This window comes from Mustelus asterias, chromosome 7, assembly GCF_964213995.1.
Source record: "Mustelus asterias chromosome 7, sMusAst1.hap1.1, whole genome shotgun sequence".
NCBI lineage: Eukaryota > Metazoa > Chordata > Chondrichthyes > Carcharhiniformes > Triakidae > Mustelus > Mustelus asterias.
The window spans coordinates 42,668,932-42,691,963 of record NC_135807.1 but is presented as its reverse complement, the minus strand read 5'-3'; the positions used below and the strand labels follow the sequence as shown (position 1 = coordinate 42,691,963).

The 23,032-nt window shown below is 42.6% G+C and overlaps 1 protein-coding gene across 1 annotated transcript in view; it reads left to right on the top strand.

The window, feature by feature from the left end:
- The window catches only part of LOC144496048 (neural-cadherin), a 275,008-nt gene extending 261,038 nt beyond the window's left edge, over nt 1–13,970 (top strand). Inside the window, exons 30-33 of the mRNA XM_078216999.1 lie at nt 532–712; nt 1,675–1,928; nt 3,400–3,554; nt 12,262–13,970. Of these exons, the coding sequence (XP_078073125.1) occupies nt 532–712; nt 1,675–1,928; nt 3,400–3,554; nt 12,262–12,678 (1,007 nt within the window). The 3' untranslated portion in view covers nt 12,679–13,970. The remainder of the gene's footprint in view (nt 1–531; nt 713–1,674; nt 1,929–3,399; nt 3,555–12,261) is intronic.
- Nucleotides 13,971–23,032: the final 9,062 nt, after the last annotated feature.

Genomic DNA, 23,032 nt, shown 5'->3' with positions numbered 1-23,032 from the left:
TACGGGGATAGGGCCTGGGTGGGATTGTTGTCGGTGCAGGTTTTATGGGCCAAATGGGCTCTTTCTGCACTCTAGTGATTCTAAGTGAATCAATATAGGTTAAAAATTACTGATTGGATCAAGAAGGCAATTGAACACAGGGTGCTAGCAATTGATCATGAAGTTTTTTTTTACTGAATATGGGTGGAATTCTCCGATCTCATCCATGGTCACCTTGCTGCCTGCGAGAATGGAAAATTTGGCACTCAGCCAAAACTCCCGCCGGAAACCTCCGCCCTCTTTGGTGGCTGAAGTGCCGCTGAAGTGAATGGAGTTTTAGTTGGAACACCAAATTCTCCAATCTCACTTGCAACAGGGGCGGCCACAGGCGGGATCAAAGAATTCCGCCCTTTATTCACTGCAGCGACACTGGGGAGTCCCAGCCATGGGCGAGGTTGGAGGTTTTTGGCACATGTTTTCAGTCGATGCTGAAAGGCTAGAATGAGGAAAAAAAATTATGAGAATTAAACAGTTGTGTCTGTTTGAATTTAGGTTGCATGCGGGATGTTCGATTAAACGGTCATCTCTTGCCAATGGATGGAAAGAATACAATGTTAACTGCCACCTTGAACCGAAGGGGTATAACAATTGGATGCCACTCAGGTGCTTGTAGCAGCAGGCCTTGTTCGATCCCATTTTATTGTGTGGACTTGTGGAGAAAACATGAGTGCAGGTACAGTATTACAAAACCTTCATAAATACTGATAATTCTCTGCAAAGCCAGAATGCATTGTATAATGTGACCTACCATGTAATTAATCACGAGTTACTTGGGTTGCCAACTGTGGTTGGATTATGCCTGGAGCTGCCCTGGTCCCATGCTCCTATATTAGTGAGCCAACATATCCATCCTCACGCTCCACTGCCTTCCCACACTCATTGAAAACTGAACAAACTCTTGATATCTCCATTGCATGATCCTTGACAATCCGACAATCTTTCTTCCCCAACTGCTACATTTTTACAGTTAGTAACACAAGTGTTCAAAAAATGGCAATAAACCACAATTTATTTCATGCCTGGAAGATTTTGTTTTTCTCCAGAGCTTGCTCACAATAGCATCCTGGAGATTAATCTTCAATTCCTGGAAAATCCAGGTCAATCCTGGGGGGTTGGCAGCCTGCTCATTATAAATAGTATTAATGTGTCATGTTCAGGGAACAGAGAATGTCAGTATATGGGTCTGGATTTGATCTGTCTAAAATCCAGTTAAGTATTGATTTGTTTAGATCTAATATTATACACTGCCCAGTAACTGACTGTTGGAAAAATATATTAATATTGTGATTGTACTGTAGTAATTTTTGATGCTTTCATACGTATTACACCAACAAATTTCAATGTATTCATATAAAACACCCAGAAAAGACACTGCATAATACTGTTGGTATGGCAACATAAATACGGATAATCTGTGGTCACACTTTCCAATTTTCTGATTTTAGATTTGCCATCAAGAAAGATGCCAAATTAAGATCCCATAAGAAGCAAAAATTGGAAGTAAAATTGCTTTCTTGCGTTTGACCCAATATCCTCAGTATAACTTTGAGCGAGAAGTAGGAAAAAAATGTGAGGACAAATGTGTATCTAATGCTCTTCTGACAGGTTGACGTTCTCGTTCATGTTCCAACGCAGGTGTCCAACTGGTCAGATGTCGGTGATTAATAATCAAACAGGCCTTGAGCACTGCGCAATGTCACCATGTGGAGCATGGACGTGTCGAAATGGGGGCACGTGTGTTGCACAAACACTGGACATGTTTGCCTGTCGTTGCACAGAAGGTTACAAAGGACAGCAGTGTGAGATCAGTATGGTGACTTCAGGAATTCCAGCGGGGCTGAACATCAACTCTATCATGGCAATCTGCATGTGCCTCCTTCTTTTATTAGGTAACTCATTAATGTATTGCCAGCAACTTTGCCAATGTCACTGCCTAACGTGCACTAATTATTTGTCTGCCTGCTCTCTCGTTTTGTGTTAAACTTTCTAGAGTCAGATTAATTTGTGTTCCTTGAAGTGTCTCAGCGTAGGTATTTCACCATCTCTAATTTCTCTGTGCTGTACCCAATAAGGGCAAATAATTTGGCACAAGCACCCCACATGTTTTCACATTTACATGTGAGTTATAATTTGCTACAGGATGTCAGCATTGCTGGCTCGGCCAGCATTTATTGCCCATCTCCAATTGCCCTTGAGAAGGTGGTTCTTCAACCACCGCAGTCCATGTGGTGTAGGTACACCCATAGTGCTCTTAGGTAGGGAGTTACAGGATTTTGACCCAGCAACTATGAAGTAATGGTGATATTGTTTCAAGTAGGCATGGTGAGTGGCTTGGAGGGGAACTTGCAGGTAATGATATTCCCATGCATCTGTGCATCTGCTGTCCTTGCCCTTCTTGGTGGTAGAGCCCGCAGGTTTGGAAGGCACTGTTGAAGGAACCTTGGTGAGTTAGAGTCATAGAGTCAGAAAGGTTTACAGCATGGAAACAGGCCCTTCAGCCCAACTTGGCCATGACGCCCTTTTTTAAAAAAACTCCTAGGCTAATCCCAATTGCCCGCATTTGGCCCATATCCCTCTTTACCCATCGTACCCATGTAACTATCTAAATGTTTTTTAAAAGATAAAATTGTACCCGCCTCCACTACTATCTCTGACAGTTTGTTCCAGACACTCACCACCATCTGTGAAAAAAATGGCCCCTCTGAACACTTTTGTATCTCTCCCCTCTCACCTTAAACCTATGTCCTCTAATTTTAGACTCCCCTACCTTTGGGAAAAGATATTGACTATCTACCTTGTCTATGACCCTCATTATTTTATAGACCTCTACGCTCCAGAGGAAAAAGTCCCAGTCTATTCAGCCTCTCCTTATAACTCAATCCATCAAGTCCCGGTAGCATCCTAGTTGCTGTAGTGCATCTTGTAAGTGGTACACACTGCTGCCACTGAGCGTTAGTGGTGGAGCGAGTGAAGGTGGTGGATTGGCTACCAGTCAAGCGGACTGCTTTGTCCTGGATGGTGTCAAGCTTCCTGAGTGTGGTTGGAGCTGCACTCATCCAGGCAAGTGAAAGCTGGCATCTGTTTACTATAGAGAGGTTATATCTGTCTCCATCTATTGAAGATAGTTGCTTCGCTATGGTCCAATAGACACTCGCCTCGATTTTGCAACTGGCCTTATTTTAACACCACCACTAATCTAATTATTTTATCAGGGTTAGTGCCAGTGTTATGTTGATTGGATAATCTTAAATTGCTGTGGTCCTTTTTACTAAGTAGTGGGACATCATTTACAGCTGCATAACTAATGTTATGAGCCTAAACTCCAGGTGACTGAAGTCCTGTTTACCATTGATGTTTCAGTTCTGGTCATTGCCTTCAGTATATGGGGCCTGTGTGGAAAAAACAAGTTCCAGAAAGGAGGAGTTTACCACATACCCGTCGAGCATGAGAGCTGGGAGGATGTACGGGAAAATATCCTAAATTATGATGAAGAAGGTGGTGGAGAAGAAGACCAGGTATGCAAGGTTGTCTCACTTTCCTTCTGCAAACTATAGTGTTAAATATATGGCCTGTATTTTTCTTTTGATGATTCAAAACTTTTTCTCTGCTCTGCAAAATGCTTCTGGAGAGGATGCTTTCACTTTGAATTATAATCCAACCCAGACAGATGGAATAAAAATTTGCTTTGTTAGCTGGATTCAGGCACCTTGTGTAAACTCAGGGGGAGGGAGGCGATGGCCTAGTGGTATTATTGCTAGACTATTAATCCAGAAACTCAGCTAATGTTCTGGGGACCTGGGTTTGAATCCCGCCATGGTAAATGGTGGAATTTGAATTCAATTTTAAAAATCTATAATTAAGAATCTACTGATGACCATGAAACTACTGTCGATTGTCAGAAAAAAACATCTGGTTCACTAATGTCCTTTGGGGAAGGAAACCTGCCTTCCTTACCTGATCTGTCCTACATGTGACTCCAGAGCCACAACAATGTGGTTGACTCTCAACTGCCTTCCAAGGGCAACTAGGGATGAGCAATAACTGCTGGCCCAGCCAGTGACGCCCACGTCCCACAAATGAATAAAAAAGCTGGATGGAGCCAGCTTCAATCCCTGTTGGAGAAAGACCACAATACAAAGTACAAATACTCTGCAAATCTGTGATTGCCACTATCAAGAAGGACAAGGCATCAGATGCAAGAGAGCACCAACACCAAGCCCCCTTCCAAGTCACACATCATCGCCTGTTGAGCAGAGCAGACATCACTGCTTCTTCATCATTGATGATCACACTGCCTGGAACTCCCTACCTAATAGCATCATGGGAGTACGTTCACTGTAGCATGGACTGCAGCAGTTCAAGGAGGCAGTTCATCACCCCTTCTCAAGGGACAATTAGGGATAGGTAATACATGTTGCCCTTGCTGGCGACACCAAGAATAAAAGTTTAAAATTATTCATTCATTAGCATGACTGGCAATCTCACTCGGAGACCAAAAGAATAGTTAATAAGGGACATGCAAAATTGTCATGTTGGCGGTGTTGGGTCTCTTTGATGTTATGATGAAAGTACAGCTTTCAGCAGTGCTGCGGCCTTTGATGTCAGCCTTTTAATTGAACACAACTTTATCCTTCGAGTAACCAGACTAGTCACAGAGTTCCCTTAAACAGCTGTTCTAATGCAAGCTATAGCAAGGATGCTGGAAAGCTACAGTTCACATCACTGTAGCTAGCCGGAGTGGCATATTCCAAGATACAAAAGCAATTATAGTTTTCAAAATCGATTACAAGTAATTAGCATAAACCAATCACAATCACTTTACGCTTGCTTCATCATAATATTCAATCAGCGGGAAAACTTCATAGTTTTGATTCTGTATCTGTGGATCACTCCCATTTTCAGTTACAGATGTCTGATTTATGAGCTTTGCCAGACTAATGGCCTTGGTGTCTGTCTGTGAAGGCTCTTACAAGTAGGCCTTTGTTTTTCAACTTGGGTAATTTTTAAACTTGTGTGACTATTAACGCTTTCAAGCAGATAAATGAGAGTTTTGCTGTGTGATTTGCTCTTGTTGTATTTGATTGGGTGCTAAGAATGGATCTTATTCCAATGCACAGTGCTAATAGGCTTCAACTTCATGTGTAGAAAAGTCACTTAGAAAATATTAATTTTACCTTGAGAGCACCTGTTCACTTTATAACCCACTGACCATAATTGGAGTTTTTAAAGTTTATTTATTAGTGTCACAAGCAGGCTTACATTAACACTGCAATGAAGTTACTGTGAAAATCCCCTAGTCGCCACACTCTGGCACCTGTTCAGGTACACCGAGGGAGAATGTAGCATGGCCAATGCTTCTAACCAGCACGTCTTTCGGACTGTGGGAGGAAACCGGAGCACCCGGGGGAAGCCCACGCAGACAGGGGGAGAACACATAAGAACATAAGAACTAGAAGCAGGAGTAGGCTATCTGGCCCCTCGAGCCTGCTCCGCCATTCCATAAGATCATGGCTGATCTTTTTGTGGACTCAGCTCCACTGACCCGTCTGCTCACCATAACCCTTAATTCCTTTACTATTCAAATATTTATCTATCCTTGCCTTAAAAACATTCAATGAAGTAGCCTCAACTGCTTCACTGGGCAGGGAATTCCACAGATTCATAACCCTTTGTGTGAAGAAGTTCCTCCTCAACTCAGTCCTAAATCTGCACCCCCTTATTTTGAGGTCATGCCCCCTAGTTCTAGTTTCACCCACCAGTGGAAACAACTTCCCTGCTTCTATCTTATCTATTCCCTTCATAATCTTATATGTTTCTATAAGATCTCCCCTCATTCTTCTGAACTCCAATGAGTATAGCCCCAGTCTAATCAGTCCCTCCTCATAAGCCAACCCTCTCAACTCCGGAATCAACCTAGTGAATCTCCTCTGAACCCCCTCCAGTGCCAGTATATCCTTTCTCAAGTAAGGAGACCAAAACTGTACACAGTACTCCAGGTGTGGCCTCACCAGCACATTATACAGCTGCAACATAACCTCGCTGTTTTTAAACTCCATCCCTCTAGCAATGAAGGAAAAAATTCCATCTGCCTTCTTAATTACCTGTTGCACCTGCAAACCAACTCCTTGTGATCCTTGCACAAGGATACCCAGGTCCCTCTGCATAGCAGTATGCTGCAATTTTTTACCATTTAAATAATAGTCCATTTTGCTGTTATTCCTACCAAAATGGATGACCTCACATTTACCAACATTGTACTCCATCTGCCAGACCCTTGCCCGCTCACTCAGACTATTTATATCCCTTTGCAGACTTTCAGCGTCCTCTATGCACTTTGCTCTGCCACTCATCTTAGTGTCATCTGTGAATTTTGACACACTACACTTGGTCCCCAACTCCAAATCATCTATGTAAATCGTAAACAATTGCTGTTCCCTGAGGCACACCACCAGTCACTGATCGCCAACCAGAAAAACACCCATTTACCCCCACTCTTTGCTTTCTGTTAGTTAACCAATCCTCTATCCATGCTAATACATTACCCGTAACACTGTGCACCTTTATCTAATGTAGCAGTCTTTGGTGCAGCACCTTGTCAAATGTCTTCTGGAAACCCTGATACACCACATCCACAGGTTCCCCATTGTCCACTGCACATGTAATGTTCTCACCAAATTAGTCAGACATGATCTGCCCTTCATGAACCCATGCTGCGTCTTACCAATGGGACAATTTATATCCAGATGTCTCGCTATTTCTTCCTTGATGATAGATTCAAGCATTTTCCCTATTACAGAAGTTAAGCTAACAGGTCTATAGTTACCCGCCTTTTGTCTACCTCCTTTTTTAAACAGTGGCGTCACATTTGCTGTTTTCCAATCTGCGGAAACCACCCCAGAGTCCAGCGAATTTTGGTAAATTACCACTAGTGCATTTGCTATTTCCCCTGCCATCTATCTCTTTTAGTACCCTGGGATGCATTCCATCAGGGTCAGGAGACTTGTCTACCTTTGGCCCCATTAGCTTGCCCAACATTACCTCTTTCATGATAATGATAGTTTCTAGGTCCTCACCTGCCATAGCCTTCCTGTCATCAATTTTTGGCATGTTATTTGTGTCTTCCGACACAAAATACCTGTTCAATGCCTCAGCCATTTTCTCATTTCCATTTATTACATCTCCCTTCTCATCTTCTAAAGGACCAATGTTCACTTTAGCCACTCTTTTTCGTTTTATATATTTGTAGAAACGTTTGCTATCTGTGCAGACTTCGCACAGACAATGACCCAAGCCAGGAATTGAACCTGAGCCCCTGGTGCTGTGAGGCAGCAGTGCTAACCACTGTGCCACCGTGCCACCCCACTGCCACCGTGCCTCCCCACAAGTCCTAGGGCTGCCTGACATGGTGATTCCATCATTGCTATTGGATAAACAAAATGCCTAGTTAACTTTTCTTGTGCTCTTCCTGTAACATTTTGTAATATAGTTAGGGTTAGATAGACTTAACTATCTCAATCAAGGTCAGGCGCTGTTGGCAATAGGGTAGCTGATAAGATGGGGGCAGAGAGCTTTACCACCAGATGCCCACACTCAAAACACCACTAGACATTTTCATCCTTCCCAGTGCTACCAGTGATTTTGGCTAGTTTCCCTTGACTGACTCACTACATTTAAATGCTGGTCAGGCTAGGTTAAGGAAACAGATCAACATTGCCTCCTCATTGTGGCACCTCAAACCCCAGGTATGACCAGGAATGGTGGAATATAGGGGAAGAGGGTGATGGAACCGATTGTGGTAGTGGTAAAAGGGCCAGTAAATGTTCTGAATGAGTGAGGAGGAGGGGCAGAAATCACCTTTCTTTCTCTTCTGCCCTCATTCTGGGTGAAATCTTGAGCCTGCATTCGTCATCTGCAAGGTTGCCAGCTGGGGATCAAGATCCAGAAGTCACGATGGACATGAACCTGCTTTGGATGTATTCTAATATCATTAAACACCCCAAAACCCCCCTTGCTGCCTGCCGTATCTTGACCCCTTGTGATCGCACTGGAAGGCGTGCAGAGGAGATTTACCAGGATGTTGCCTGGGATGGAATATTTAAGTTATAAGGAGTGGTTGGAGTGGCTTACATAGAACATAGAACAGTACAGCACAGAACAGGCCCTTCGGCCCACGATGTTGTGCCGAGCTTTATCTGAAACCAAGATCAAGCTATCCCACTCCCTATCATCCTGGTGTGCTCCATGTGCCTATCCAATAACCGCTTAAATGTTCCTAAAGTGTCTGACTCCACTATCACTGCAGGCAGTCCATTCCACACCCCAACCACTCTCTGAGTAAAGAACCTACCTCGGACATCCTTCTTATATCTCCCACCATGAACCCTATAGTTATGCCCACTTGTAATAGCTCCATCCACCCGAGGATGTCTTCTCTGGAGCAGAGAAAATTAAATTGAAGGGCGACCTGATTATGGTGTTCAAGATTATGAGGGGCATGGACAAAGTGGATAGGGAACAGCTGTTCCCCTTAGTTGAAGGGTCAGTTACGAGGGGACACAAGTTGAAAGTGAGGGTGGTGACAGTCTGGAATGCACTGCCTGGAAGGAGTGGTGGAGGTGGGATGCATCACATTCTTTAAAAAGTACCTGGATGACTACTTGGCTTGCATAACAGTCAAGGCTATGGGCCAAAGTGGGCAGGTCAGAACCTTTCACATGTCGGTGCAGACTCAATGGGCCAAAGGGCCTCTTCTGCACAAACTGCCAACATAACAAAGAATTCCAGGTATATCAAGCATGATTTCCCTTTCGTAAATCCATGCTGACTCTGTCCAATCCTGCCATTGTTTTCCAAGTGATCTGCTGATAAAATTCTTCATCTGAGTGATCAATATCCCAGGAGTTATGATTGACCACAAACTGAATTGGACTAGCCAAATAAATCCCAAGTCAGAGACTGGGAATTCTGCAGTGAGCAACTGACCCCCTGACTCCCCAAAACCTGTCCACTTTCTGCAAAGCACAAGTCCGAGGTGCGATGGAATACTCTGAACTTGCCTGCATGAGCGCAGCTCCAACAACTCTCTAGAAGCTCGACATCATATAGGGCAATGCAGCTTGTTTTGAGTGGCGTACCATAAAGGTTCACTCCCTCCATCACCAATGCACAATGGCAGCAATCTGCAAGATGAACTGCAGCAATTCACTAAGCTTCCTTCAGCAGCGCCTATCAAATCCATGACCTCTACCATCTAGATAAACAAGGGTAGCAGGCACATGGGACCATGAGTACCTGCCTGTCCCCTCCAGGTCACTCACCATCCTGATTTGGAACTATGTTGTTCCTTCACTGTTGCTGGCTCAAATTCCTGGAACTTCCTTGCTAACAGCACTGTGCCGTGACTATATAAATGGACTTCAGTGGTTTAACAATGTATTATTAATGGTAATGTATTAGCATGGATAGAGGATTGGTTAACTAACAGAAAGCAAAGAGTGGGGGTAAATGAGTATTTTATGGTTGGCGATCAGTGACTAGTGGTGTGCCTCAGGGATCAGTGTTGGGACTGCAATTGTTTACGATTTACATAGATGATTTGGAGTTGGTGACCAAGTATAGTGTGTCAAAATTTGCAGATGGCACTAAGGTGAATGGCAGAGCAAAGTGTGCAGAGAACGCTAAAAGTCTGCAAAGGGATATAGATAGTCTGAGTGAGTGGGCAAGGGTCTGGCAGATGGAGTTCAATGTTGGTAAATGTGAAGTCATCCATTTTGGTAGGAATAACAGCAAAATGGACTATTATTTAAATGGTAAAAAATTGCAGCATGCTGCTGTGCAGAGGGACCTGGGTATCCATGTGCAAGGATCACAAGGAGTTGGTTTGCAGGTGCAACAGGTAATTAAGAAGGCAGATGGAATTTTGTCCTTCATTGCTAGAGGGATGGAGCTTAAAAACAGCGAGGTTGTGTTGCAGCTGTATAATGTGCTGGTGAGGCCACACCTGGAGTACTGTGTACAGTTTTGGTCACCTTACTTGAGAACTTACTGGCGCTGGAGGGGGTTCAAAGGAGATTCACTAGGTTGATTCCGGAGTTGAGAGGGTTCGCTTATGAGGAGAAACTGAGTAGACTGGGGCTATACTCATTGGAATTCAGAAGAATGAGGGGAGATCTTATAGAAACATATAAGATTATGAAGGGAATAGATAAGATAGAAGCAGGGAAGTTGTTTCCACTGGGTGGTGAAACTAGAACTAGGGGGCATAGCCTCAAATAAGGGGGAGCAGATTTAGGACTGAGTTGAGGAGGAACTTCTTCACATAAAGGGTTGTGAATCTGTGGAATTCCCTGCCCAGTGAAGCAGTTGATGCTTCCTCATTGAATGTATTTAAGGCAAGGATAGATACATTTTTGAACAGTAAAGAAATTAAGGGTTATGGTGAGCGGGCGGATATGTGGAGCTGAGTCCACAAAAAGATCAGCCATGATCTTGTTGAATGGCGGAGCAGGCTCGAGGGGCCAGATGGCCTACTCCTGCTCCTAGTTCTTATTTTCTTATGTTCTTATTAAGAAGATGGCTGACTTACACCTTCTCAAAGGTAATTATGGTTGGACAATAAATGCTGGCCTGACCGACAATAGCTCACATTCCATGAATGAATAAACTACTTACACTGTAGCATGATTAACAATCCAATGAATGTGGTGCAGTAGTCTGCTGCTGAGACAACATCTATAAATGCAATATAATCAGTTGCTCCCTCGTGGAATGAAGACGGCTGTTTTGGCTAAAAGGTGGACCAAAATCTTCATTTCACTTTGTCTTAGATTTTCCATTTGGCATTAGTTAAAAGCTAGCATTAAACATTAATACTGTTATTAAAATTAGATCGATCAAAATTCCAGGCTTTTGTCTCTTTCACATACTTGAAGTCACATTTTAATTGCTGATTGGTGGTAATGGAATACTCTCCACTTGCCTGGATAGGTGCAGCGCCAGCAACACTTAAGAAGCTTGACACCATTCAAGACAAAGCAGCCCGCTTGATTGGCACCCCATCCACAAACATTCGGTCCCTCCACTACTGATGCACAGTGACAGCAGTGTGTACCATCTACCAGACGCACTGCAGGAACTCACCGAGGTTCCTTAGGCAGCACTTTCCAAACCCATGACCACGACCATCTAGAAAGACGAGGGCAGCAGTTAGATGGAACTCCACCTCCTGCAAGTTCCCCTCCAAGTCACTCACCAACCTGACTTGGAGATATATCGCTATTCCTTCACTGTCACTGGGTCAAAATCTTGGAACTCCCTCCCTAGCAGCACTGCGGATGTACCTACACCTCAGAGTCTGCAGTGGTTCAAGAAGGCAGCTCACCACCACCTTCTCAAGGGCAACTAGGGTTAGACAATAAATGTTGGTCACATCCGTAAATGAATTTTAAAAATCACCAGTGGAGTAATTGTTGTATTCTATTAGCATCTGTTCAAACTGACTTAAGTGAAGGTGATATTGAACTTACTTTAATTAGGAAGCTTTGATATTAACAGCAATAATGGGGAGAAAATAGCAAGACTCTCAAACCAGTAAAATTTACTGATTCTCTCCATCCAAGAGCCACACTCTCAACACTTTACAAGTTGATAGATTTATTGAATTAGGTTTTGGCTTTTGGTAGTGGAACGTGATTTGTGATATTAACATGAATGATCCTATGTGAGTTTATTTGAGTAAGTGGTTGCAAGGTAATATGGCATGTACTGCAATCCTTAATTCCATCAAAAGAAGAAATATATACTAAAATGAAGTCTCATTAGGGATGATTTTTTTCACAAGAATAATGCGTTAGGTTTCATATATTATGATATATATTCATATGTCATATATCAAGCTGATCTTTCTCTTCACCCTAGCTGTAACTGCAACACTATTCTGCACCATCTCCTTTCTTTCTCCCCTACGTACTCTATAAATGTATGATTTGCCTGTATAGCACTCAAGGAACAATACTTTTCTCTGTATCCCAATACATGTGACATTAATAAATCAAATAAAATCAATTCTGACTCTTTCTCACATGCGCCTAAACGGATTTAATTGTGGGTCTTTTGTGACACAGCAAATGGAAATGTCTATCTGATCAAAACACAGCTTCTGTATTTAACAGTATCAGCGTTACAAACATGGTGGAATAAATAGATTTTTTTCCTGCATTTTAGAATGGCTATGACATCAGTGAACTGAAGAAACCCCTGCGTGCAAGTCTATCTCAGTCTTCATCGACAACGACTGCCCCACTGGTAAAGACGTCTCCTGATTCGCAAGAAGAGAAACGACTCAATCCGCAAACTCACCCAAACGTGATCTTTTCTGAAACTATTCAATCCAATACCTTGGACTTCAAAACCTATGTGGCCCGCATTATTTGGGATGCAGACAATGACCTGAGAGCCATTCCCGAGGACACTGTGCATGTTTACTGTTTCGAAGGTCGAGGGTCACTGGCAGGAAGCCTCAGCTCTGTGGACACATCCAATGTAGATGAAGACTTGAATTATGACTACCTCAGAGACTGCGGCACAAAGTTTGACAAATTGAAAGAATTTTGTGCCCAGAAACAGGACAGTAGTGTGTAGTAGTGTCTACAATCACTGGGACATTCACAAATCTGAAGTGAGAAATTATTGGCAAGAATATTTCATGGTATCCTTTCCAGATTTTTGTTCAAGTAATCAAAAAGATTGAGATCTAATTCCAAAAAAATTACAGGTCTGTATATAAGAGCGAGAAAAATTGCAAGTTGTGCCTCTTAAAAAAGACTTTGAAACAACAGTACTCATTGTTTTCAGATGCTTTCAGCCAGTCATGCTAGTCTTGGAGGATTATTTTGCTTCCGAATACTCTCATTACAGCTTTACAAGGGGGCATTCACAGTTTCACTGGTCTGGTGGTTCCAGACAGTAACAATTAAACAAGAAGTTATATAATGACCACGGATTTTTATCTTGTTGTCTCTGCTGAAGGAGAAGTTACGAGAGAAAGTAGCCAGATCATGTTCAGTCCTGTATAATCAATGGAGAATGTTCACAAAGCAACTGATCTTCCAAATGATTCCAACTTGTCTTCTACTCCTTTAAAAAGAAAGTTGTAGAATGAAAACTGGTTGTTCCTGTGGTTGGAAACCCTGATGCAGCCAATTTCAATCTTTAAATTATATCTTTCTTCCTGATGAAGGTTTAAACAATCATCCCAGTTGGGGCCCTGCTTCATATCACTACAGTAGTAGGTATGTTATGTGAAATGCGAATATTATTTTTGGTGTCAACCATGACTTGTAATCAAATACTTCCTGTAATTCCCCACCGTCAAATTGTGCTGTTATACATTTGAGACTGCTGTTCCTCAGAAAATCAGCATGAGTACAAATCAGCAATGTCCTGTTTGAAATGTTAAATTATTTTTGTACTATAGTACTTTAAAAATTTCTTTGAGATTGTATTTATTTGGTGCATGTATGTTTTCTGTGTTGAACTGAATTTTATTGTATTATGATTGTTTTGTTATAACTGATGCACAGTGTTCTGACAGACAAAGCCAACCTGAATATTAGACTGTTACTGAGATTTACTAACAGGAATGCAAAGCCTTACCATGATAAGCTTAATTGCACCATGGTGTTGAAGGAATAGTTCAGGGGACAGGAAAGTGGATGCCTGTAATTCCTTTCTTGAAGACAGTAATTGGACAAGTGAAGCATAGTCACCATGGAAACAAGGGTGGTTTCATTTTAAAGTAGGTAAAGTTAGTGCTGTAAGTGAATTGGAACCAAAACGTTGTTGCCTATGCGTGACTCCCTAGTTTGACAGTACATTATTTTAGTCATAGTTAAAACTATTTTTATTAAACAAGATGTGTTTCTATTTTACCCAATCTCTCCTCTCAACGTCTTTGCTTTTCACATATGAGAGCCAGCAGACCAGCTTCCTACCCTCCGGCCTCTGCCTGTGTCACTCAGGAGCCATCCATTCAGAAAGGGTGGCACAGTGTTTAGCACTGCTGCCTCACAGCGCAGGGACTCGGGTTCAATTCCGGCTTCGGATGACTGTCAGTGTGGACTTTGCACATTCTCCCCGTGTCAGCGTGCGTTTCCTCCAGGTGCTCTGGTTTCCTCGCACACTCCAAAGATGTGCGGGTTAGGTGAATTGACCGTGCTAAATTGCCCAGTGTCAGAGGGATTAGCAGGGCAAATACATGGGATTACGGGGATAGTACCTGGGTGGGATTGTTGTCGGTGCAGATTCGATGGGCCGAATGGATTCCTTCTGCACTGTAGGGATTCTATACCTTCCAATTTGCATCTCCCATTCTATAGAGGTAGTCCAGCTCTTATCTGTTACCTCCCTCTGACCGTATTCAAATGAGGCATTAAATGCAAAGCTGTTTTCAGTCTCTCCGTGGCAATGTTCCAGAGGTGCTCCATCCAAACTATAAATAATTATAATACCAGCAGGAGAAATGAGAATAAGTAATCATTCATCTTAGACAGATAAGAATGTTGATTTAAATCCCATCATGGCAGTTTGAGAATTTGAATTCAGTTTACAAAATCTGGAAATAAAAAGCTGGTATTGACCAAAAGTGATGATGAAACCATCCATAAGATATAGGAGCAGGAGTAGGCCATTCAGCCTCTCGAGCCTGCTTTGTCATTCATAGGATCATGGCTGATCTGATTGTGGCCTCAATTCCACTTTCTTGCCTGCCTGCCCCACAATCCTTGACTCTATTGTAAAAATCTGTCAAACTCAGCCTTGAATATACTCAATGACCCAACCCCCTACTGCTCTCTGGGAAAGAGCATTCCAGAGACTAATGTAGCTCTGAGAGAAGAAACTTCCTCTGTCTTAAATGGGATATCTCTTATTTTGAAACGTGTGCCTCCTAGTTCTACATCCCCCCATGAGGGGAAGCATCCTCTCTGCATCTACCCTGTCAAACCCCCTCAGAATCTTATATGTTTCAATAAGATTATCTCTCAATCTTCTAAAGTCCAATGAGTTTTTGCCCAGCCTGCTCAACCTTTCCTCAGAAGATAACTCCTGCATCCCAGGAATCAGCTCAGTGAAGCTTCTCTGAACTGCTTCCCATGCAAGTATACCCCTCCTTTAGCAAGGAAACCAGAACTGTACAGAGAACTCCAGGTGCGGTCTCACTAATGCCCTGTGCAGTTGTAGCAAGACTTCCCTACATTTAAGTTCCAATCCTTTACATGAAGGTCAACGTTCCATTTATCTTCCAAATTACTTGCTGTATCAGCATGCTAATATTTTATGATTCATGTACAAGGACACCCAGGTCCCTCTCTACTGCAACATGCTGTAGTCTGTCTCCATTTAAGTAATATTCTGCTTTTCTATTTGTCCTCCCAAGTGGCCAGGTTCATCTTTTCCAATATTATATCCAACTGCCAAATTATTGCCCACTCCTAACCTATCTATATCCCTTTGAAGACTTTCTGCCCCCCCCCCCCCCACAACTTTCTTCCCTACCTATCTTGATATCATCAGCAAATTTGGTTACAATACAGTTGGTCCCTTCACCCAAGTCATTAACATAGAGCATAAACAGCTAAGGCTCCAGCACTGATCCCTGTGGCACTCTGTGTTACAGTACAACCTGAAAATGATCTATTATCCTGACTCTGTTTTCTCTTAATTACCCAATTCTCTATCCATGCTAGTATGTTGCCCCCTATAACATAAGCTCATACTTTGTGCAGTAAGCTTTGATGTGGTACCTTATTTGGAAATCCAAGTACATCACATTTACAGGTCCCCCTTTATCCACTTTGCTTATTATTTCTTCAAAGAACTCTGATAAATTAGTCAAATGATTTCCTTTTCACAAAACATGTTGATTTTGCCTGATTGCATTATGCTCTTCTAAGTGCCCTGTTATTACCCCTTAAAAGAATAGGTTTTAGCATTTTCACCATGACAGACGTTAAGTTAACTGGCCTATAGTTTCCTGCTGTCTGTCTCCCTCCATTCCTGAATGCTGGTGTTACCTTTGCAATTTTCTAATCCACTGGAATCTCATAGTCATAGAGGTTTACAGCATGGAAACAAGCCCTTCGGCCCAACTTGTCCATGCCGCCTTTTCTTAAAAATCCCTAAGCTAATCCGAATTGCCCGCATTTGGCCTATATACCCATCTAACCCATGTAACTGTCTAAATGTTCTTTAAAAGACAAAATTGTACCTGCCTCTACTACTACCTCTGGCAGCTTGTTCTAGACACTTATTATCCTCTGTGTGAAAAAATTGCCCCTCTAGACACTTTTGTATCTCTCCCTCTCACCTTAAACCTATGCTCTCTAGTTTTAGACTTCTCTACCTTTGGGAAAAGATATTGACTATCTAGCTGATCTATGCCCCTCATTATTTTATAGACCTCTATAAGATCACCCCTCAGCCTCCTATGCTCCAGAGAAAAAGGTCCCAGTCTATCCAGCCTCTCCTTATAACTCAAACCATCAACTCCCGGTAGCATCCTAGTAAATCTTTTCTGCACTCTTTTTAGCTTAATAATATCCTTTCTATAATAGGGTGACCAGAACTGTACACAGTATTCCAAGTGTGGCTTTACCAATGTCTTGTACAACTTCAACATGACGTCCCAACTCCTGTATTCAATGTTCTGACCGATGAAACCAAGCATGCCGAATGCCTTCTTCACCACTCTTGTCCACCTGTGACTCCACTTTCAAGGAGCTATGAACATGTACCCCTAGATCTCTTTGTTCTGTAACTCTCTCCAACGCCCTACCATTAACTGAGTAAGTCCTGCCCTGGTTCAATCTACCAAAATGCATCACCTCGCATTTGTCTAAATTAAACTCTATCTGCCATTCATCAGCCCATTGGCCCAAAATCTCTCCAGAATCTAGTGAATTTGGAAGATCACAACCAAAGTATCTGCCGTCTCTGCAGCCACTTCCTTTAAGACGATGGGATGCAGTCCATCAGGTCCAGGAGACTTGTCAGCTTTTGGTACTAATGGTTTCCCCAGCATCTTTGCCACAGTGATTGTGACTGTTCTAAGTTCCTTCCTTCCTCCCCTTTATCTTTTTTTTTATTTGCTGTGTACCTGTAGAAACCTTTACTATTTTTAAAATATGTTTCTTGCTGGTTTTCTCTCGTACTCCAATTTCTCCCTCTTTAATTTGCTGCTGTTTTCTAGTTTTCCCAATCTCTGGGCTACGATTGAATCAGCTGGCTCACCAGGTTTACTGATGTACTTTAGGAAAGAAATGTGCTCGGACTGATCTATACATGACTCCAGCTCTCCGGCACAATCATTAAATATCTGCTCTCGGAAGTGGCCGAGAAATCCATTCAGTGAAACCGCTGGAAGGTTAATAAAAAAGGAAGACTTGCATTTAAAATTTCAAAAAGAAGGCCCGACACTTTTTGGGGGCAAATATGGATAAAAATTAAATGCCAGTCTCGCAAACGATGCCCGCAACTCAAGATTGAATTAAGAGAAAATGTAGAGTTGGTGATAGCCTGATAGTTCCTCAGTCACTGGAATAAGAGAATAAGAGGGCGGCACGGTAGCACAGTGGTTAGCATTGCTGCTTCACAGCTCCAGGGACCTGGGTTCGATTCCTGGCTTGGGTCACTGTCTGTGTGGAGTTTGCACATTCTCCTCGTGTCTGCGTGGGTTTCCTCTGGGTGCTCCGGTTTCCTCCCACAGTCCAAAGATGTGCAGGATAGGTTGATTGGCCATGCTAAAATTGCCCTTAGTGTCCTGGGATTAGTGGGTAAAATATGTAGTGGTATGGGGATAGGGCCTGGGTGGGATTGTGGTCGGTGCAGACTCGATGGGCCGAATAGCCTCTTTCTGTGCTGTAGGTTTTCTATGATTCTATGATTAAGCTATAGGAGCAGAATTGGGCCATTCAGCCCATCGAGTCTGCTCTGTCATTCAATCACAGCTGATAAGTTTCTCAACTCCATTCTCCTGCTTTTTCCTTGTAACCTTTGATTGCCTCACCAATCAAGAAGCTATCCACCTCTGTCTTAAATAGACTCAATGACCTGGCTTTTTCCACAGCCTTCTGTGGCAATGAATTCCATAGATTCATCACCCTCTGGTGGAAGAAATTCCTCCTCATCACAATGTAAAAGTGTCAACATATCGCTGCAGTACCAGCAGCCCTGTAGATGGTGCTGTAATTAGTTGATTGGAAAAGTTTATTTTTTATAAGTCAACTTTTGCGAAACACCCTGTACTTCCAGGCAGTGACCAGCTGGTGGCCCTGCAACAACACTTTATCTCCAGTCACATAGTTCACACAGCTCAAATAACAGACAGCTCCCATGTCCCTGTAGAAAGTGATTGTCAAACATTTTTTTGTTGAAATTAAGACTCCTTCCCAATGAATTAGTAAACATGGAACTGCCATCTCAATAATAGTACGACATAATTCTCATAATATAAAAGTGCTGCAGGAAAATAATGTTTTAATTATCTTTTTAAGGAAATGTGTATATTTACTTAGATATCAGTGAGGTGCTTCTCACTAGTGTGTGTGGTTTGTCCTTTGCAAGAATATGGAAAGGGCAAGAGCCCAAAGGAAGCAGGACAGAGAGAGCAAGAGGACAGAGAAAGCACTAGAGGAGTAGGGGAGACAGTAGGAGCATGGGACTGGGAGCAGAACATATAGCAGGAACATCAAGTGAGAGTAAGGGGGCGCAGAGCTTGGAAAGAGCATAATCAAGGGACCTGGGGGAACAGGACAGTGAGGAGCCGTATAAACATCCTCTCTTCACTGTCCCTATCTATTTCCTCTTCTTCTCTCTCTCTGCCTCTACCTCTCCCTCATTTCCCCAATAGGATGGGAAGACAATCCACAGGCCTTCCTGCCACTGTCCTAATCAGCATGATGCCAGAAGGTGGCAGAGTCTCCACCCAGCACCCTTCTACCTGATTAAATGCCCCCGCCACCAAATTCACCATGGGGACAGCATTAAATTCTGCTCCCTCCATGTGCAATAGCACAGGTTATCAACTAGTTTTAAAAGAAAACATGATCTATAAAATAATTGCATACAAACATCAAAAGGGGAAAGAGAATGGGTATAATGGACAATATAGCAACAAGATTCAAAAATACAATCAAGCCAGGCTGCAAGCAACCTGTAAGCTGTTGGTTGAAGGGAACAAATTGGCAATAAAAAACACTGCGGGGATCTGGCAACAGGGTGTTGCAAATAAAGAATACATTTCTAACATCACACATGCCAGAAAGCTGCAGTGTCCACCCTAAACAATCAAGTAATTTTATTTTTGACATTTTTAAGGGTAGCCTTATGTTAGTTCCACTTTGAGCAAAACATGTTTGTTTTAAGAAAGAAAAGGTAAAGTGACCATAGTCCCAGATGACCATAGGCTGCTCTCTCTCCCCTTTGAGGGGGAAGAACTGACTGGTGGTGATTTAATCTGAGGATCCCCACACCTCTGGTGAGAGGCAAGATTGAGAAGGCAGGGCCTTCATGAATAACCTCAGCTGATATGGGAATTGAATCTGCACGGTTGGCTCTGCATCACAAAGCAACTGTCCAGCAAACTGAGCAAGAATACAGCCATGCTGTAACATGAAGTTATAAATAGGTTCAGTCAAACTCATTGTGAAAATTTAATAAACACCTGCAGATTTCCAAAAGATTCAAACATGAACTTCACTTCTATATGGATTTTGGAAAATGTTGAAATGCAATTACAATGGTAATAATTCCAACATTAGAGAGGAATACACAATCTATATTTGAACCGTGAATTTAAGTATCAAAATATTGATTTTCCTTACTACTAGAAACATACTTTCTATTATTCAGTACAGAAGAGAAGGCATGTTGGGCAGTTTACTTCTCTCAATTCAAAATTGCTCAATTAGAATTAATTGTTAATTTGGACTGAAATCATGCTTATATCCTGTTGTATTTAACTTGCTTACTTTCTACTACTAGATTTTTTCTATGAAAAATACTTTGAATTATCAGAAGTAGATTTTTTTCCCTCCCTTCCTTCCTAATAGTTCAAGTAATTCTCAGTCTATAATAGCTATTTCATATACTAACAAACAGCAGTTGGTGACTTTTATGTATTCGGTATAGAAAATTGTGAGTTGGAAAAGTAAAAAGCCAGCCAAGGAATGCAAGTGGTTGCACCATATCTAAGCAATGGTGGACCATCACAAAAACTGTGCCATACTTTATACTACTTTATATGTGTTGATTAATAATCTATGTGAGTTATAGGTTTTCAGAAAAAAAGTGGTTCAATTCTGTTGTAAATATAATTGTCAGTCTTTTTCTACACAATAAAACATTCCTATTGCTTGTCATTCTTGAACATCAATGAAAAAACATTGTCAATTTATTTTCAACCTTGTGAGATTGTCACTCTATAACAGATCAATTAATACATTCATTACAATAGAACAGATAATGAATTTTTATTTTATTCAAACTGAATATTCTTACATTATGACTACTGACACATGGTGATTTCTGGATTTAAAATTTGCTTTTATATTACTTTCTACTTCACTTACTAATAGTTACATAAAAGACATAACAGGGGTGGTACAGTTGCTAGCACTGTTGCCTCACAGCACCAGGGACCTGGGTTTGATTTCCAGCCTGGGCCACTGTCTGTGCAGAGTCTGCCTGTTCTCCCCATGTCTGGGTGGGTCCAGATGCGGGTTAGGTGGATTGGCCATGTTAAATTGCCCCTTAGTGTCAGGGGGACTAGCTAGGTTAAATGCATGGGGATAGGGCCTGGGTGGGATTGTGGTTGGTGCAGATTCGATGGGCTGACTGGCCTCCTCCTGTACTGTAGGATTCTATGATTCTATTCCTCCGGGTGCTCCAGTTTCGACCCACATTCTGAAAGACGTGCTGGTTAGGTGCATTGACCCGAACAGGTGCTGGAGTGTGGCAACTAGGGGATTTTCATAGTAACTTCATTGCAGTGTTAATGTAAGCCTACTTTGAACAATAATAAACTTTAAATAAACTCCGGGGATAATGATGCAGCTATATAAGACCCTTGTCAGACCCCACTTGGAGTACTGTGCTCAGTTCTGGTCGCCTCACGATAAGAAGGATGTGGCAAAGATTGAAAGGGTGCAAAGGAGATTTACAAGGATGTTGCCTGGATTGAGTGGCATGCCTTACGAGGATAGGCTGAAGGAGCTCGGTCTTTTCTCCTTGGAGAGACGAAGGATGAGAGGAGACCTAATAGAGGTGTATAAGATGTTGAGAGGCATAGATCGGGTGGACTCTCAGAGGCTTTTTCCCAGGGTGGAAATGTCTGCTACGAGAGGACACAAGTTTAGGGTGCTGGGGGGTAGGTACAGGGGAGATGTTAGGGGTAAGTTTTTCACACAGAGGGTGGTGGGCGAGTGGAATCGGCTGCCGTCAGTGGTGGTGGAGGCGAACTCAATAGGGTCTTTTAAGAGACTCCTGGATGAGTACATGGAGCGTAATAGGATGGAGGGTTATAGGTAGGTCTAGGAGGGATGTGTTCGGCACAACTTGTGGGCCGAAGGACCTGTTTGTGCTGTAGTTTTTCCATGTTTCTATGTTTCTAAACTTATGGCGGCATTTTTAAGCTTAACAGATGACACTAATTGCTTACAGAAACAGGATAAGAGATGCACCTAAACTGCTATGGGAACAGATAGAAGATGTACAATCTCAAAATTATTTATTTTGCTTTGTCTATTACTCTTCTGCTGACATAAACCACTTGGTTTGGAGCATACTTGGCTGGAAAGTACAAAAGGCAGCAGTTCTTAAAGAATAAGCTCCAAATGATCCTCAAAGATGAAGTTGTGGTACAGGCAGGATATATTGAGTAGAAACCCTCGTTTTTACATCAACTACCGGGTTGAAATGAAGTACAGAATTTCTAGCTGTGACACCTGGTGGGAACTTTATCCCTGGTAATGGAACTGAACCTTGCAGGTAACGTCTCACTTTTGCAGGTGTAATGATGAAGGCATTGTCCCTTTGACAAGTGTCATTTGGTTGTGAAAAGATCCCAGTAGCATACTGCTTCATTTGGTAACCTTCAGTAGTAAAGGATAGGAGAGTTATCCCTCTTCCAAATGTGTTGCTCATTGTTACAACAGATGGTACAAATATGTGCCTGCTCTGAGAATTGTGAAGCATATTTGGGGATTCCTGAATATGAGTATCTTCTAACATATCCAGTTATGTGTAAGAGGGGAGTGGGGTTTTTTTTCAGATGTAGGGCTGTTGTAAGGTATTCAAAATACCGTAAAACTCGAAGAAATCGTGCCTCCTCATGAGTTCTGTACCCTCCGCAGCTGTCTCCTCACTGCAGGGAAGATGTTGTTCCTGTCACATTATGTCCTGGTAAGAAGTCTCACAACACCAGGTTAAAGTCCAACAGCTTTATTTGGTAGCAAACGCCACTAGCTTTCGGAGCGCTGCTTCTTCGTCAGGTGAGTGGGAGATCTGTTTAAGAGGGGATCTCCTCACCATGCAGACTGTTTGCATGTGCTTGTTTTTGCCCCCTCTTTGCCTCTACTTCCTACATTTAGGCCTGCCGCATATTCCAGGACCTTTCCCCCCAACCAACACCAAATAAAATATAGGCCTCATGATCTTATCACACAAATGATTAAAAATAGGCCAAAACAAGGAAGAAAGGGAAAGGCTTGAATGTAACCCTGGAGATAGGGTGGGGTGGGGGAGAAGGAAGTGCTCCTCTCGCGCAGGATCCGGGCAAAACTCCACCTGTCGACGGACCAACCGGAAGTGTCGGTGTGACCCGGCAATGGTTCCCGGAAGTGTCGATGTGACCTGGGGTTGGTTCCCGGAAGTGCCGGTGTAACCCGGCAGTGATTTCCGGATGTGCCGGTGTGACCCGGCAGTGGTGTCCGGAAGTGCC